This window comes from Opisthocomus hoazin, chromosome 13 (genome assembly GCF_030867145.1).
Source record: "Opisthocomus hoazin isolate bOpiHoa1 chromosome 13, bOpiHoa1.hap1, whole genome shotgun sequence".
Classification (NCBI taxonomy): Eukaryota; Metazoa; Chordata; class Aves; order Opisthocomiformes; family Opisthocomidae; genus Opisthocomus; species Opisthocomus hoazin.
The window spans coordinates 18,552,726-18,566,327 of record NC_134426.1 but is presented as its reverse complement, the minus strand read 5'-3'; the positions used below and the strand labels follow the sequence as shown (position 1 = coordinate 18,566,327).

Here is a 13,602-nt window from a genome sequence, read left to right as displayed (position 1 = left end):
ACATCACAACACAGCAAACCAGGAAAGAGCAAAGTGTTTGTGTATTTATTTGCAGTGTTTCACTTCACATTACCAAAAGCAGAGTCCAGACCTATGGGAATAGCGGTATCGCTGTGCTTGAGGTTCTAGAATGTTTTTAAGAAGACTGAGAAACATCGTCAGAGACTGCAAAGCACCAACAATATTTAACTGATAATTTATGGATGTTCTTAAATTTGGTAAACTAATGTATATAGATTCCTTTTCCTAACCACTCGAAAAGGCTGAGAGGTTACTGCATTCACCGCTTTATGCTGAGGTTTGCTATTACGAGGAACAAGCGCCACAGGCATGAGAAATCCTCCGGGCTGAGGCACACAGCAGACGGGCGGAACCGCTGCGCCTGCCTCCGGATGCTGCTGCGGGATGTACTCCGGCAGCCGGGCTCCGCTGGGGAGGCAGCACCGGCACACACGGGGCCCCTCGTCAGAAAAATACCCATGCATAGGCTTTCCTAGAGTTAGTTTCCCTCTGTCGTGAGGCTTCGGGACAAAAATGATGACACAATAGCCAAAATGACCTTTGCTACAAGAGAAAAAAAATTAATCAGGATCCAGAATATGGGATGTTGAGTGCTTGCGCAGGAAAACGCAGCGGTCTCTTCAAAGAGCATGTTTTCTATCATCGGATTTCTCAGCTGTTTCTCAGTCCAACAAATCCTGGCCCAAACCAGAACACGACTGGCAGTATCAGCCAATGTAAGCATTTTTTGGTCTTTTTACTGAATTTTGTTCTATACAAAATAAAGCACAACATCTTTTGTAGAGAGAGAACGGAACAAACTTGGCAATACCTGGAGAAAGCTTCTCAGTGAAAAGGAAGCACTTAATGCAGGTCAAATTATTGCAGGTGACAAGCTGTTAGGAAGTTTTCTACAAAGAGTCCAAGAACCAATTATACAGGAAGAAAATGAAACCTCCTGTATACTATGCTCTTCTGTTTTGAAGTTTTACTCTCTGATGACAAATTACTTGGTCGTTTTGATGTGTTAAATGGAAAATTCACCTTTTGTCACTGGTGGCTACATGGCGAAGTGCAGCCATTGCAGCAAAGGCCAAAACAAGAATATATGGTCAACATAGCTTTTGCTATCTTATCTACAGTTTTTCTGCCCGGTATTTTGTCCTAGACTCTCCACCCCTGGAATTTTAACAGGCTGCATTCATATCCACTAGCGTCCATCAAACAGCATCTTGTTTATAACCCCAGCAATTTACAAGTGCCAAAGAATGCAGAAAGCGGTAACTGCAAATGTGTTACAAATGCAAGAGCAGTCAGGATTTCAGCACAGCACAGAATGGCGGGGGCTGGAAGGGACCTCTGCGGATCATCTCCAACCAACTGCAGCTGCTTTGGGTTATGACACAAACGCTGAAGAATGTTTCAGCTTTAGACAAGCTGCTGGAGAGCCGTATTCTCCACAGCCATTCTAGAACATTATCCTCTACAGTTAGTGGACTTTTACAAGTTTGTTCAGGTTTATTTTAGACATCAGCACACTGGACACCTTTGTCTCGCTCTAGTTTATGTATCTGACTCAGCAGGGGAAAGCTGATCAGCATATTCCACACAGTTCAGCATTTACTGCACACTGTCACCAGCTGGTTTCACGCTCTGAGAAACACACTTCATTACCAGCTGAACCTGTCCCTTCGCAGGGCTGTGACAGCTGCAGTGATCCAGAACTTTCATACCGATGAACAGCACCTGCATCCGCACGGCCTGCTAAATGTGCACCGCTGAAGTACATCAGCGCAGTTATACCTGAGCAAATCCTTCTGACTAACTCCAGAGAACTGAGCAGAAGTGCTGCTTACCTGGGCACTCACAGCCTCCACCTTTGGCTCTGTTCGCCACAGCCGCTGCGTAAGATCGTGCGTCTAAGATCAAAAGCTTCTGAGGCTGTATTGCCAAACTCTCTGCTCCTGAAGCATTAGAGATTGAGGAATCTGGGGAAGAGACAGGCGACTTATGAGTAACTAGCAGGCTACTTCTGACTCTGTTTACAACGATTCACTCCGGTCCCACAATGCATATGCACTGCACATACAGAAACTGGAGAACGCCCCACTAAATAGAAAGGATTCAATGTGCTACAGGACAGAGAAGAGATTAAGCTTTTACATAAAGCTCTGCCCTTTCCAGAAAAGGAGCAGTGACAAACTTACCAAATTCCACATCAGAGAGGTCCCCTCCATTGGAGAAATCTCTGGAACAATTTCCATTCATTAACTTGTTACTGTTGGACCTCGAATCTGAGGCACAGGCTTTGGCTACAGACTGGACAAGGTGTTCATCATCTGCATTCCTCCAGCCCCACCAGCTGACCTCGGGCTGTCCACAGCGGGAAATAACTGCTCCATTACTCTGGTGCCTGACAAGGGAAAGAATGAAAAGAACAGCGGTGCGTAACTTGAAGAATCAGGATGAAAAACACAGAAGGCACGAAGAATTCAGTGGTTTGTTCCAGTAGTTTCACCCCTGTCGGGGACCTCTTTGTTGTTCAGCAGTTATCCTCAGCCCGCGATTGAGTGGCAAGGCATTCCACTCGCTTCCCTTCAAAGTGCTGGCTGCGACCACACGGTCACGGAAAGGTAAAAGTCAAAGCCTGGGTCAGTAAGAGACAGCACAGCATTTCCTTGCTCAGTATTGTTTCCTGTTTGGAACAGCAAAGGAGGCGTTAAAAGTGGTATTCAAACCCGCCAGATAGTCAGGTCGACTGCTGTAATACCAGAGTAAATAGGAAAGTTCGATTTAACTCCTGCTAATTTTAAAGCTAGAAGACAGGAGTTAAAGCCACAGATTCACTTTTTGATGGGGTTTTGAAAAATCAAAACATACCACTAATTAAATCTGCAGGGTGTTACAATTTTGGTAGGAGATACTGGCAGAATTTGGCATGCCTTCTGTCTGATGATGCCTACTGGTCACCCAAAACCTTGCTCTTGCACATCGAGGGTATCCAGGAGTATCACAGGAGGTGGCTCTCGAGCACGGCTGAACCGTACCCAGAAGCCAGTGTTTAGGTACTGTTTTGCCAGCTAAAAGGAAACGAGCCTTTCACATCTCAGGGTGTGAGACGTCTCCAGCTTTTCACTCCTGCTGAATTTGGCATTCGCCTCTGTTGGAAAGGAGTGGCTCTGCCATCCCCTTTTCGGCTGCTTCTCGTCCGTGTGTGTGTCTTCTCCACCCCTCTTCGGCTAGCGTTTCATCTGCCGCCCCCCAGACACTGACTGCATCCAGCAGCAGAGCACCAAGGGGACGATGACGAGCAGCAGCAGCTCTTACGCCGAAGCACCGGTGTGGTGCTAAGCCGGTAAATAACAAAGTCCACGAGCAAGTAAGCTTTGCTACAGACACCTAAGCAGCACTGAAGGAGGAAATACTGTTTATTAACAGAGTATTATTCTTCTAAAATGCGATATAAATTGCAAGCACTCTATACACTGATAAAACTCCAGAGGACTGGCAAATGGAGATGAGTCTACCAGTAAAAAAATCTGTCAGGGAGGTAACTGAAGAATGACCTAACTTGAACGTAGCTATCTTCTTCTGTGGAGTGACATAAACTACATGTCTGAAGAGTTAGTAGTTCTTTTCTTAAATTTGACCTAGCTTCTTGTACTACACAAAGAACAGATTTGAAATAATTAAAATTTATCCAACCACTGTAAACAGGCTCTGAAAGAGATTTACACACTCTCCCCTATAATCTATCATAAAAGAGTACTGAAACATATTATCCCTGTAGTTTTACTTGCTGCCTCCCCGCTGGCACATCCCACCGCTGCCAGGAGAAATCCAATTCCCCGTTCTCCGAAGCAGTTCCCTCTGGCACTAGCAACGCCCTCGGTGACCTTCGCTAGCAGGGCCCCGAGTTCGGAGGCCCTTGGCCATGGCAGGAATGGAAGCCCGGCTGTCGGTACGCAGAGCTGCAGCTGGAGCGGCCACAGCAGAGCAGAGACACAGCTTCTCTTGGGCCACACGGCCAGCCAGCAACGCCAAGGAATGGTACACCTGGAAACATTTCCTCCCTGCCTCCTGCCCACCTGCAATACCCCACCACTTACCCACACGCTGCTCTTCTCCATTTCAATGGCTACACCCCTGTAAGCACCCCTTTTAACAGACACCCACCCCTGTAAGAGAAGCACCTCTAGGCAACGCCGTGCTTGCGCAGGACTCCCACCAGAACCCCGCATTTATGAACTATGCGCAGGCCAACTATGGTTCCTCTAAGTTATGATGCAGCAAAGGATTTCAGTCTCCCTGCAAACAAACCGGCCATCTCAGCTTCGTGTCAGCCAGGAGTGGTTTAATTCCCCCTAAGCAGGCGACGACTCGGAATGCTGAGGGCGGCTGAACCTCTCAGCCAGTCTGAACAGTTGGCTCGGACAGCCCGAACAGGGAGAATGCCCACCCACACATACTAATCTCCACATTTTTTTCCTCTCACCACTGTGGTAATTGTTTATGGAGGTGTCACAAGCCCGTTTATACTCCGCTGTCAGAGCTGCTGAGCCCCCGTCAGACGCTGCACAGCCCCCCCTCCGCAGAGTCACGGCAGCGCTGGCCTGGGGCTACTCGTCCAAAAGCAACGCTTACATCGGGGTAAGGCTCTCTGCTGCAAAAACTTACAATTATAGAACAGGTTGCAATGTGGTATTTTAACTGTTTTTCATAGCTCTTTTGTAATTGGGAAAGCAATCTGAATGCCACGGCATTTACAGCAGGTGCCAGCTGACTGCACGCAGAGGAAAACGTGTGTCTGCTGAAACGAAGAGCCCTCCAGAAACAGCTCTGCTGGTAACAAATTAGTTCAGAAAAAAATGCATGCCGATCACGGAAAGGGCACGTAGTTCCCTGGTACACTTGCACAAATAACAACACATCCTTACGCATGTAAGAAATCGATTCTGAATGCTCAGATAAACTCATTTATTTTTCCATATGTTCTCCCAGATTTCATTACTACCTGCCTGCAGAATCATTTTCATAGGTTCATAAACAGTTATATTTTCATTCCCAGGCTCTCGCCTCCCAATTCTACCACAAATCATAAAGAATCATTAGGCCAAAAGCTGAGTTCCTCGATAGCTGTGAAGCCCTGACGCTCCTAAGCCTGCACAAATATGCACTGTTCAGAGGTCCCAGCAGAAATCAGCAAACGATTCGATTTACGGCGATGCTGGAAGCCTGAGGAATCACACTCGCTCCAACCGGACTGGCCGCGGGAACAAAAAATAGCAAATAGCTTAAGTGTGATCGCGAGGTCCCCAGAGACAGAGCTGGGGATCAGACGGTGCCACCCAGACCTCAGTAACCAAGAAGAGATCAAAAAAAAAGTTAAAGCAAACCCTCCACTGCAAATTTCCTAACCCTCTAGTGACAAAGCAAGGTGCTCAGTCCTTACAGAAGCCAAGCAGGACATCACCACCAGACAGCTACCGAGCTCTTCACAAAGCACTGCGAAACTGCGTGACGCAGGGTATACCGCTGCGCGTGCTTGATCGTCCTTGGGCGCCAGCAGCCCTCGGAGCACAACAGTAGATCCACCAAGTCCTTCGAACTCCAAAGCCACAGCACTAACACAGGTTTCACTAGCTCCCTCCATAGCGTTACTGAACTACTCATCCTTGCAGCCGAAAGCAGTCGTTGCTGCGATTCACAGACATAATTCAGCACATACAGGACAGACAAACATTTTCCATGCACCCTGGCTCCCCGTGCGGGCAGAATCGCGGCCTGCCCGGGGAATTGCCTCCAGCAGCGGGCGAGCCAGCCCTGCGGCTCCGCTGGCTCCAAGGAGGTTCCCAGGAGTTTAGGAGCCTGTTTAGGTAATCTATGAACCCCTCTCTGCAGCCTTCCCACAAAATCCCAGAAGGCTTCTCCCCAACATCAGTTTTCTGGCACCAAAACAGAAAAGCTACAAACCCCGTGTTACAGCCAGACCTACCGACAGAAACATATGTCGAGATGTTAAAAAAAATTGTAGACAGAGAAAACCTGCAGAAGCTGGGTGTGAGATTCTGCTAGAAGCCTGATCATAAGAGAGCAGCAACCCTCCTGCCAGCCCAGTCGCAACCGAGTATCCCTGCAGCTTGCCCCGGAACACGGCCGCGCAGCCCTGCAGCCGGTGCCTCCCGTCACAGCTCCTGCAGGCTTTACAAGAACAGCCAGCCAGGGCTTGTTGCCCAGGGTCCGTGGCGCTGGGCTCTCTCTGGCCCAGTGGTCAGAAGAGTAGCGGAGAAGTTATTGAACGAATTTTTAAAAAATCATTATTAGGTTTTTCCCTCTGAGGTAAAGCAAAAATGGCAGATTTCTAAAAAATGTGATCAAAAATGAAACCAATAGTCCCAAAATCATCTTCAACAGATAAAAACGCCAAATGAGCTTTTATCCCTTACTCCTCCGAAAGTAAGAAAAAAGCTGTATTTATGGTAACATATCTAGGAAGGAAAACTACACCGGGATTTCCAATCACATGGATCATCAACCACGAGCTGAGGTGAGCTCTATCAGAGCGCAGAATGAGGAACTGGATGTCCTGAAAAAATCTATTACTAAATGTCAGCATGCAGAAAGAAATCAAAAAAGAGAAAAACTTTTCCCCCAGTGACTTTAAGATGACAGATGAAAACCCGTGGTAGTTTAACACACAGTCTCATCAGCACTGTGGAACACTGAATGCCAGGGATAAAACAATTTCAGGCTATGAGGCCTTTTGAACATTCAAATCACTCTCCCACAAATCCCCCAGAACACAAGCTGTACCCAGGAATGCAAACATAAATTACACTGTTCTTTTACACTATATATCTGTACGTACTTATATGTACAACCATAATAATGAAATGCCTTAAAAGTCTCAAAAAATTTAGTATATGCTGGAAAGCATTTTTTCCGCCTCACAGAGCTCAACAGAGGATGGAGCAATTCCTTAACACTCAGAAAGAGCCTACGCTAACCACCGCGACGATCCAAGGGCTGGAGCCCCTCTGCTGGGAGGAGAGGCTGGGAGAGCTGGGGCTGTGCAGCCTGGAGAGGAGAAGGCTCCGGGGAGACCTTAGAGCAGCCTTTCAATGCGGAAAGGGGGCTTACAAGAAAGATGGGGACAGGCTTTTTAGCAGAGTCTGTCGCGATAGCAGAAGGGGTAATGGGTTTAAACTGAAAGTGAGGAGATTTAGACTGGGTATAGGGAAGAAATTTTTTACACTAAGCGGGGGGAGTGAAAGACTGGCACCAGCTGCCCAGAGGTGTGGGAGATGCCCCATCCCTGGAACCATTCGAGGCCGGGCTGGACGGGGCTCTCAGCAGCTTGATCTGGTTGGAGAAGTCCCTGCTCGCTGCAGGGGGGTTGGACTACATGGCCTCGAAAGGTCCCTGCCACCCCAAACCGTTCCACGGGTTGATGATGATGATGATTTGGAAGAACAAGGAGAAAAGATAGGAAGATTTCAATACAATGGTCTGCTGCCACAGCTAATTGTTCTCTTTTCATGGAGCAAGAACTCTTAAGCTAAGTAAAGAATGTTTTGTGGCCTACCCTTAACTCGTTGCACACTTGCTCCTCTGAACCAAGCTGTCCAAATTTGTCAGCTTTGCTGATCTCTGAATTCAGTCTGCTGCTCAGAGCACAGCTCTTCCTTTCTGTCCGTTTCGAAGGAATGGGTGGCTGGGCAGACCTCATGGACTTATCAGTATTCACTAGCCTTTTAATCCCTTTGTCATCTGATTTCTTTAAGAGATTTTAAACATTTATGGGCAGGTAACTACACCAGGAAAGTGGCCAAGGTATTAAATGACAGGTTCCAGAATATTTGGGAAGAAAACCAAACAGATGCTGAAATATATTTCTTACGAAAGCCGCTGCGAAAAACCAGTGTCTGAGAGAAGTAATTTCATTATGAAGAATTGCTGGACTCAATCTAAGGAAGAGACTGTCTGATTAAAACTATCTAAAGCATGTAGATAGGGCTAACATACATTCTTTTGTAATTTGAGTTTTGTATCTCCCTTAAATAATTTTGGGATTTGTCCTTGTTTATACTGCAGTGTGAGTATTAGCCAGATGAAAATTAGGAAAAAGCCAAAGGAGCACTTGGCCAGAGATGCCATTTATCACTTCTTCAGCTGTGCTGATGTCTTCATCTTACATTTTTCCATTTTCACATGAAAAAAAATAAAAATCAATTTTAACTGAGGTGACTGCCCTAGGAATGACTTGCAGGAGACGCAAATGCTGAGTGCTCCCACGTTCTGTGTCTAGAATTAGAAAATACAAACCATTATTCCCATTCAGAGTGAACGTGTAGTAACTCTGCCTTTACCTCATTTATGGCTTGACAGTGGCCAATATGTGCTGCTGTCTCACACATTCTTGGAGTTTGGAACAGGTATAAACCAACACATACAGAAGTAGCTGTAAGACCTCAAGCTACCCAGCCTAACAGATCGTACTTTGCCGTCAGTTAAATACAGGTCTGAATGCCTTCTCATGTGAGGGGTCCCCTGTTACCCTCATTTGATATCTAAACCCTCAGGGTGCTTTGTGTTTTGTTGCGAGGTCCTCTTCTCCTGATCATCCACCCTACACCGCGCCTGGGACCCTTCTGGAGGGGAACAGCAGGACTGCACCCCAGACAGAGTCCCAGTGTGCGCCAGCTTGGGTACCACTCCACCAGGCAGCACAGCGGGGACTCTGCCGGGTTCTGTTGCCTCTACCCAGTCTAGTTCTCTAACTCTGCCCTAGCAGGTCCTGGGCCTTCATGCAGCATCCCTCCGCATCAAGTTATACATGCAAAAATACAGCAAGATGCACGCCAGACCTCTTTACTTCAAATAAATTATAAAAATATTACTGTAAAATACCTTGAACACTTTTGCTAAAGTCTGTCAGGTGCAGTGAGGCGACATCTGGGGCCCAGAGGAGCCTGAACACCTTTCATTACAAGCCAAGATCCCCAGTTACAACTTCATTCAGCTTTCATTTGCTAGCACGCCCCATTTACAGCCTCGTGCGGGCTGCTCCGCCCGCGAGAGCCTCACCTGTACACCACCGCAGGGATGCGCTTCCAGGAGCGAAAGCTGGCCACGCTCTCCAGCTCTTTATCGGTGATCCAGGCAGGCACTATGATTTCCTGGGGGTAACTGCCACAGAGCCTGCGAGAAAAGGGGTGCAGAGGGTTGAGCGCCAGCGACACAGAGCAGTCACCTGCTTCCCAGACAGCACACACAAACAAGCAGTACAAGCAACCGGACAACTCTTCACCTCGACAAGCTGCCGTTTCGTTAACTCCTGGCTCGTTGTATGCTAACAGACTCCTCACTGCATACACACAAAACACCGTGAACATCGAGGTGCACTAATGCATTTCAGAATTAGAAGACTCCAGCTGGTGTTTTCTCAGGAAATCCACATGTAGGCAATTTTTAACTCCAGCTGCTGAAATAAACTGGACCACAGAAGAGAAATGCCATGTCTCCGTGCTACAGAATCAGCCGCTCTATTTCTGGATCACAAAACACAGAACCACCCTGGGCCACTGGATTCAAGGCAGAGAATTTGTGCAAATGTGGAAAAAGTCCTTCGGCTAATCGACCCTCGCTGAAGGCAGGAATCAGAGTGCACTGGCTCATGTCTGACTGGCTACCTGGAACTTTCTTCTACCAGACGCACCTCCTACTCCACGATGTCACCAATAAAGCCATGACTGCCACTGAGAACAGGGCAAGCAGTCAGTAGTGACTGCAATACATCGCTGAATCACAAACTAGTTCATCCCCAGTCCATCCCCTTGGAGAGACGCATTTACTGCAGAAGGAGGACAGACATGAACATGCATCTAAGACCGTTCTATTCAGAAAAATGTATCCATCATCCTGAAAAAAGGCTCTTTTCTCAAGTGCTGGCCTCAAGAAGGAAAGGAGTGGTTTGTGTCATTCTGCTTCCATACGACACAAAGGGTTTTTCCTTTTTCTTTAAATACCTAAGGGATAGCTATTTTTTCTTCCCTATATTTTTAGAGACCAAGACAGATCCTCTTCTTGCAGTGACATCCACTACCAGCCACAAGCCATTATCCTGCAAAGACAAGCGCAACGAAACGTGTTTCACCAGCGTGTTACCGCTGGTTCTGCTCTGAACTGGATGAGGGGTCAGCCAGCACGCTGTCCCACCAGCTGGGAATGGAGGAAGGCCCTTCTCTGCTCCAGCAGCCAGCCAAGAGGGCTTTCAGGACCACAGAAAGTGTTTTATCTGATTTTCAGGATCTACAAGCTTAACTCTTCCAAACCAACCTTTTTTTTTTTTTATTATTTTTTAGATACAAGTCTTTGTCACAAGTTAGAGAATAAGACACAATAAACAAAAGTTTTTTTAAAATATAACCAAACTCCACTCTTCACTCACTTAAGGCTTCCCCTTCTTCCATTAAAATGCTTCTTCTTTAAGCAGTCCTCCAGCAAGCACATTAAAATCTGGTGTTTCTAAGCCTACAAAAATTGTACTGGCTAGTAAAGCATTAAATAGTACTTTAAAAAGCACATTTTTACTATAAAACAAAAAAAACCCCCATAACTCTAACTGTCCCTTAACAGGAACTCTAGAACTTGGAAAGAGTTCCAGTAATCTGCTATAACAAAACTGGTGTTTTGAGATGCCATTTGGCTCTGAATCAGCAGCCCACATAACTTACTTGTACTTCTCATTGATGTTGGAAATCCTCCAGGCATTGTTCATATCAAAACCCATCCGCTCCACTTCGTTTTTAAACCTTGAAGTTACATGTTCTCCTGGGTATCAAAAGCAGAGACAGAAAACACATGCGAAATAAGGATTCCTGCCTTTGAAAATAGTTAGAGAAAAACACCCCTGCACTCATACTTCATAAAAACTGAAAAGAGAAAGGAACAGCCCCAAAACACTCCCTACATTCCACAACCCCATTCTGAAAACCCGTATCAGAAGCAGCACAGCTTGTACTGAGGGCTCTCCCTGGCCAGCTCTCCAGGAATGTCAAAGGCCACCGAGGACGACTTCTCTGCAATGACCAGCTTCTGTAAATCCATGTCAGAAACAAGAACGCTGCAGAGTGGAACCAAGCACATCGGCAAAAGCCACGTGGATCCACCAGTGGTCTTCATGGGGAAACGCTCGCAGTTTTTTCTTTTCTGAAGTTCAGAAGTTTCTATTAATGAGAAGTCGAAGCTCTGGCCCAACTGATAGGTGAAGGGGTAACAGACAGAACGTGGTCTGGAAGTTGGGCAATCTCAGCCACAGGTTTCCTGCAGGGCTGCAGGCAAGCCCTGTAATCCAACCTGGACCTCAGTTTCCATCTGTAAATTGGACATTGCTCCTCCACGAGTCACGTGGAGATAGGAAGATAAAATGAATAAACGATTGCTTGACAGAAATATCAGTCAAACGATCCTCACAGATTCCTGCATTAATATATTAAAGGAACTGGAATGAGCTCCATTTCCCAGACACTTTTTTAAAAGTATCAAAATGCAATTGAAGAAGAGGCAACTGCAATAAAGAGTAACTATTCTGACAGACAGAAAGTCTAGAGAATAAGATGGCCATCAATCAACATGTAGAAGAGAATAATGTACAAAATCTCCAGGTTCACAGAGCTAAGAGATGTGGTAAATTTAACAAGTGTGTGAGCAACACTACAAAACATGATTCTGAAAGTCTGTCCATTGCTTGTCTCCTTAAATTACTGTATCGTTAAATCATGAGGCAGAGCACCACCCAACGGGGGGGAAAAATCTGTTGAAAAATTAATGCTTTAAGTATTACATCCTTCAATTACACGTTTCAGAAAACCCTTAGAGCCTTCCAATACCTGAGACATATGCAGATGCATACATATCTCAAAGACGTGTATGTCTGACAATTTTTTACGTGACATTACAAAACAATTAGAGTTAAATTAGAGTAAATTAAGAACAAAGATAGCAGCCTAACCAGAGGACTTCATTAAGTCTGAAAGAAAAGCTACAGTGTTCTTCACTCCCACAGGTCAGCTCGTACGCTGAAAATGGTGCTTTGCAAATTCAGACATGCTTTACAACACTGACAATGTGCAGGAGCATACTAAGGCTATTTTTGTTACGCTTTTTGAAAGGTAAAATGCGAGAATGACACTGCGTGCAATGGAGCATACTCACTCTGCAAGGCACACGGCAGTAAAATCTATGGACCCGACTGCCCTCCCTCACCTCCTCCCTTTACATCACGTCACTGGTACGACAGTGCCAACACAAAAGACAGAGCTCTGCCCGCTGCGCTGTGCATTTGCTGCAGAAGGCTTGTCCCAGTGTCACCCCGGCACTGTAGTTCTGCTCTACCTTCCCTACTGCCAGACCAGTTAGACTGAGGCTTGCCAACAACTTCCCGCTTCTCACGTGAACCCTGGACGAGCCTGAATGTCGTCCCGGCCAGCCCCCGACGCCAACCGGCCAGCTGCCTGCGCCCCTGCTGCACACGCGCTGGAAGGCTCCAGAGGTGGCAGCCCTCTGATCCTTGGACAAGTCCAGAGGTGAAACTGGGACAATACATTCCAGCCAGACAACGACCACTGTCATGTTCTTCCTTAGCAGCAATTTTTATTTTTTTTTAAAAAAAGACCTTTTATTGGAACCGCAGCACGCTCTCACAGCACTGAGGATGGGCTTCATTATCAGCTGCTTTGAGGAACGGTCATTAAAACTTGTGATACATCCTTAGGGATTTTTCTGGCTAACAAATGAGAATACTGGAAATATTTCCAACCATCGATGCTGCATGCTGCTAGTGGATTTTAAGAGAAACACATAAAATGACATGAAAATGAAATATTCTTATTTCTCTACTGTGCATGTCATGAAATCATGAGAAATAAAACTCTAGCCTTAACATTTTTTCTGTTCCTCCTGAAAAGCCAAGATGGATAATATTTTCAATGCATCCCAACCAACTCTCAAAACCAGAGAAAAAGCAAGCTACCCATTGTGTGGACTTGTGCATTCCGGCTGTAAAAGCTGATCTTGTGAGCCACAGTTCGTATCTCCCATTATATACATGGATAACAACTTCCATATTTTATGCAGAAGTTGATACTTAGATTTTGAAGCAAATTAGTATTTATGTCCATATCTACCAAATACTGAGCTTCTTGGATGTAAAAAAATAAAACAGAATGTCTTAGGATTAACTTTTTCAGTTACATGCCCAGAGATTTATTTCAACTATAAATCAACTCCTAGAAGGAGAACGTCTACCACCAGAAATAAGCAAGCTACAGGGAGAAGGTGTTACATTAAAGAAAATGATTTGATAGACACATCTAAAAGAAAAAAAATTGACTGCTAAAAGTTAATAAAAAAAGTAAGTGCTGCTTCTTATCCTAACCTAGCGTTAGGCTGAAGCCCATCTGATCAGCGAGGAAAAGGACTACAAGCAGACTTTGGAAGCCATCTCCATGTCTGCTATCTTCCAGCTCCTGAATTTAGTTAGGAGAGAAAAGACTCGAGTTTAAAATTCTGCTCTGCTCTGAGGATTTTTTTGCCTTTTGT

General features: G+C 45.8%; 1 protein-coding gene across 5 annotated transcripts in view; it reads right to left on the bottom strand.

Annotated features, from left to right (window-relative positions):
* Window positions 1-13,602, bottom strand: part of MTMR3 (myotubularin related protein 3) — an 80,629-nt gene that overhangs the window by 17,735 nt on the left and 49,292 nt on the right. For all 5 annotated transcript variants that reach the window (XM_075435046.1, XM_075435044.1, XM_075435045.1 and 2 more), the window contains 4 exons: window positions 10,737-10,833; window positions 9,088-9,201; window positions 2,208-2,413; window positions 1,857-1,988 (listed from right to left, as the gene is read on the bottom strand). In XM_075435046.1, the coding sequence (XP_075291161.1) occupies window positions 1,857-1,988; window positions 2,208-2,413; window positions 9,088-9,201; window positions 10,737-10,833 (549 nt within the window). The remainder of the gene's footprint in view (window positions 1-1,856; window positions 1,989-2,207; window positions 2,414-9,087; window positions 9,202-10,736; window positions 10,834-13,602) is intronic.